We start from the raw sequence: 4,138 nt of genomic DNA, 5'->3' as shown, positions 1-4,138 counted from the left end.
CCAGAGAAGGGTTGTCACAGCAGAGCAGCCCAGGGCCCTCCCTGCTGTCCCAGTCGATGGGTCCTGGGCTCCCACAGTCACTGGGGACTCCAGCTCCCTCCACCTACAGATTCTCCGGGACCTTGCAGAGGACTTCCCACCCCTAACCCCACCCCAGTCCCTGCACTCAGCTAGAGCCAGTTCTCCAACAGCCGCCCCTCCCCCATCCCCGAGGCCTCCAAGTTGATAAAAATCCCTTTGTAAAAGGGAGACTCTAGTGAGCTGTCCTCCAGGAGTTGGTGTGTATTATGTCGGGGGGCATTTTCGTTCTCCATCCCGGGTCGGAGTTCGCCTGGGAGGTATAGAAGCCTCATCTGGGTCAGAGGCGGGTGCAGCCCAGCTGAACGCCCAGCAAAGCGTCTACACCCCAAACTGGGGCTCCTGCGGACTTCTTGGTGCTGAAGGGGAGAATTATACCCCTCAGGGAAGGACTGTCCCCTGATCAGGGGACACTTGCTCCTTGAACCTCGACGAGATGACTGCCGGACCTGGCCTCTCCCCACGACCCCTGTGCCCCTCTCCCCACCCCAGCCCAGCACTCCAGTTCTGAAAACCCCCAGACAGGGCCTTGCTTGCAGGGGGCTGAGCGAATGGCCTGGACCAGCCTTCCATGCCTCTGGGACCCTGGGACCCGACACCTGCCCTGAGGGTCACCCCCAAATGTCCCACATCTGTCCACCCTGCACCCTGCAAACCTTCCCTCTGGGCCCCTGGGGCCCCTCTGGGGCTGTCCCACCTATCCACTGCTCCCCCAGGAAAGGGGTCCATGCCCACCCCCATTTCAGGCCGGCAGTGCTCTGGAGAAGGCCAAGGACAAGAAGAGAAGGGGGTGGGTGGGGGCAGGCACCCCCTGGGGGTCTGGAAGGGCGCCCTCTCGTGGAAGATGTGGCGACTCCCCAAGCCTGTCCCAATGGCCATTTGAGGAAAGGCATCTTGGCCAGGAGGCCACGTCCGGGTGGTCCAAAACCTGCCGGCTTATTGGCCTCTCCCGCCCCCCTAGGAGGCCTCCCTGCCTGGTGCCCGCCACGTGCCTGAGACCCGTGTGAGTCCCAGTCCCCAGGGCGGCAGCCCCCAGTCCTGGCTGCAGGCGGGGCCTCCTCCCCCACCCTGGAGGGAAAGCAGAGTCGCCCTCCTCAAGAACGCCCTCGTGCCCCGCCCCCAGACAGAATAGCAGGATGGGGACCCCATCCTGTCAGCTCGCCCTGGCCCATGCCGGGGCCTCCAGGGAGCCCCTCGGCCACATGTTCCCTACAAAAACTGCTGTGACAGCCCCGAGGACGAGGACAGTGGCTGCCGGCCGCCTCCGAGCTCAGGGACCCGGGGCCTTGTCACCTTCTGCAGCTGCCAGCCATCCGGCAGGACCAGCGCCCTTGGTCTCAGCAGCAGCTGTAGGGCGGGGCCTGAGGGCAGCTCCCAGGCCAGATGGCCGCCTGGCCAGCTGCATCCAGGGGGCTCCGCCTGCCACGGCCTCCCGTCGTCCCTCTGCCAAGACCTCGCCGGGCCAGAGAGGGGATCCGAGGGCTGGGGTGGCCAGCTGAGACAGCCCCTCCTGGGGTGGGGGACAGAGGGACCTAAGTCAGACCTTCCTGCCCTAGAGGTACAAGGGACCTCCACTCCCTATGGCAGTGACACCCCACCTTCCGTGGCTCATCCCTCCCTGGGCTGGCCTCTCCGGCTGGCTCTGACCTGCTTCGGCCCCTCTCTAACCCCACAGCCTCTGTCAGGGCCCCAGGGAGTGCTCTGTCCCCCCAGCCAGGCAGGGCAGACCAGGACACGCTGCTGACCCCAGGGCCTCCCTCTGGCCTGGCTGAGGAGCTGTGCACCCAGAGTCCCAGGACAGCCAGCCTCCCTCCCTGCCTCCATGGCCTGGACGCCAGACCTGGGGGAGCCACAGAGTGCTCAGGGTTTGGTTGGACATCGTCACAGAAGCCACCGCATTCACCCAAGAGACGTTTACTGAACCCCCGTTTCAGGCCCAGCCAACTGCTTGGCATTGGAAGATGGCGTGCTCACGTCCAGGGAGCACCTGGAAAAGGCTAAGGCCCAGGAAGGAGCAGATGGGCCTGGGGGGCTCTTAGCCGGGGGAGTGTTGGTCAGGGGAGACCACTCTCGGGGAGCCCCTGGGGAGCAGAGATGGAAATGGGGGAGGAGCCAGGGAAGAAGGGCTCCCTGCACAAACCTCTGCAAAAGACCCTAGGCTCTTGCCGTGTGCCCGTGTGCCCGGCCCATGGGTGAGCCTCCACGCTTTGCAGATGACCGTGTTGAGGTTCAACGAGGTTAAGGGCTGTGCCCAAGGTTGGCAGGGCGCAGGAGGTAGCCTGTAAGCCCAACAAGACCCCAGGGGCAGTCCTGTCTGGGCTCGCTCTGACCTGCCTTGAATTCCGCTCCCCCTGGGGGTCTTGGGCTAGAGGTGCAGGGGGGCATGCTTGAGGAGGGGCCCCCCCGAGAGCGGATGGAGCTCGGGAGCCAGGGCAGCGTCGGCAGTTCAGTGCGTGCGAGCTCAGGGTTCCAAGGGCACTTGCCAGGTTTAGGGAATAAAAATACAAGATGTCCAGTCAGATTTGACTTTCAAATGAATAAAGAATACTTTTTTAGCACAAAAATGTGGCTTTCCTGGGGTGCCTGGGTGGCTCAGTAGGTCAGGCCTCCGACTCTTGATCTCAGCCCAGGTCTTGATCTCCCAGTTTGTGAGTCCTCGCCCCGAATTGGGCCCTGCACGGATGGCACAGAGCCTCCTTGGGTTCTCTCTCTCCTCTCTGCCCCTCCCCTGCTTGTGTGTCTCTCTCTTTCAAAATAAAAATAAATAAACTTTAAAAAAATGTGGCCTTCCTTCCCACAGAGTTTAGATACCAGCTGTGCTGGGCCGGGTCCTCCCGTTTCCAACTTAAGGGTTTGAATAGGACCCGGGGTAGGTGGGGGCGGCATCTCACAGGCCTCCGAGGCTGGCCGCTGAGGTCCCGCCCTCTGCAGTCCAGCCCCTCCCCCAGCGCCAGTCCAGGTCCCTGGCTGAGACTCCCCCTCCCCAGCCCCGTCTCCGGGGCAGCGCTGGTGGGAATTCAGGAGTGACCCTTCAGATTTGAATCCTAGTTCAGGGACTTACTGCCTGCTGTGTGGCGGCAGGCCCCTTACCTGAACCTCCCCCCCGCGCCCCCATCAGATGGCTGTAATGAGGTGAGCACCCCTCGCGGGGAGCAGTGGTGTCCCTCAGTCGCACTCCATCAAGAGCAGCCCCTTTGGACCATTGCCCCAGGGAAAGACTCCCGGTAAGCAGTATCCCCTGCCCCGGGGGCCCCAACTTCTCCAAAACCGTGGCTTTCTATTTTTTAAATTTATTTTCAATGTTTATTTTTGAGATAAGAGTGTGAATGGAGGCGGAGGAGGGGCGGTGAGAAGGGAGACAGAATCTGAAGCAGGCAGAGCCTCACGTGGCTCGAACCCACAGACCGAGAGATCATGACCTGAGCGGAAGTCAGAGGCCCCCAGGTGTCTCCATTGCCTTCTGTTTCCCTCAGGCTATTTCTGTCCCCGCAGCCCGAGGTGGTACCTCTGCACCGTGCCCCCAGGATGCCAACTCCACCCCTCCACAGGGCCTCCCCCTCCCTAAACACTTTCCTCCTGGACCCTGGGGCGCCCGGGGCCTCCCTCCGACAAGGCGTTTGCGGCCCTATCCACGGCGTGCTCTGTCCCAGAGGCTCTGGGACACACAGCTCGGGGCTCCGGGCCCCAGCACCGGGGGTTGCACTGAGCTCCGTCGAGAGGGTGGGAGTCCCCTGGCCTGGACTCCGCGCTCGGGATCCTGCTTGAGCGTTTGGAAGAGGGCACCAGCCAGATCCACTGCAACTCAGGAGGAGGCTTTCCAAGAAGACGAGGTGCCATCTTTTCAAAATTTACGACCCCCTCCTTCGTCCCAGGACCAGCGCCCCGCGAGGTGCGCCCTCGGGTGACAGCCCAACGCGGGCCCGGAGAGGATCCGGTCCTCGGAAGGGGTTCCTCGGCAGAGAGGCGCAGTGGGGACCCCACGGGGGGTGGGACACCGAGGCCCGGGCGGCAAGTATCGCGAGAGAGCCCCCTCCCCCGCCGCGCCCCTCATCCCCTCCCA

General features: G+C 63.3%; 1 protein-coding gene across 1 annotated transcript in view; it reads left to right on the top strand.

Annotated features, from left to right (window-relative positions):
• The first annotated feature begins 805 nt into the window (after positions 1-805).
• Positions 806-4,138, top strand: part of ZBTB42 (zinc finger and BTB domain containing 42) — a 5,897-nt gene continuing 2,564 nt past the window's right edge. The window contains exons 1-7 of the mRNA XM_029950764.1: positions 806-868; positions 1,040-1,186; positions 1,265-1,427; positions 2,013-2,131; positions 2,292-2,352; positions 2,448-2,527; positions 3,160-3,302. Of these exons, the coding sequence (XP_029806624.1) occupies positions 806-868; positions 1,040-1,186; positions 1,265-1,427; positions 2,013-2,131; positions 2,292-2,352; positions 2,448-2,527; positions 3,160-3,302 (776 nt within the window). The remainder of the gene's footprint in view (positions 869-1,039; positions 1,187-1,264; positions 1,428-2,012; positions 2,132-2,291; positions 2,353-2,447; positions 2,528-3,159; positions 3,303-4,138) is intronic.

The sequence above is a fragment of the Suricata suricatta genome, chromosome 9, assembly GCF_006229205.1.
Source record: "Suricata suricatta isolate VVHF042 chromosome 9, meerkat_22Aug2017_6uvM2_HiC, whole genome shotgun sequence".
Taxonomy (NCBI): domain Eukaryota; kingdom Metazoa; phylum Chordata; class Mammalia; order Carnivora; family Herpestidae; genus Suricata; species Suricata suricatta.
The sequence above is the reverse complement of the archived record's forward strand: the minus strand, read 5'-3'. Positions and strand labels throughout refer to the sequence as shown.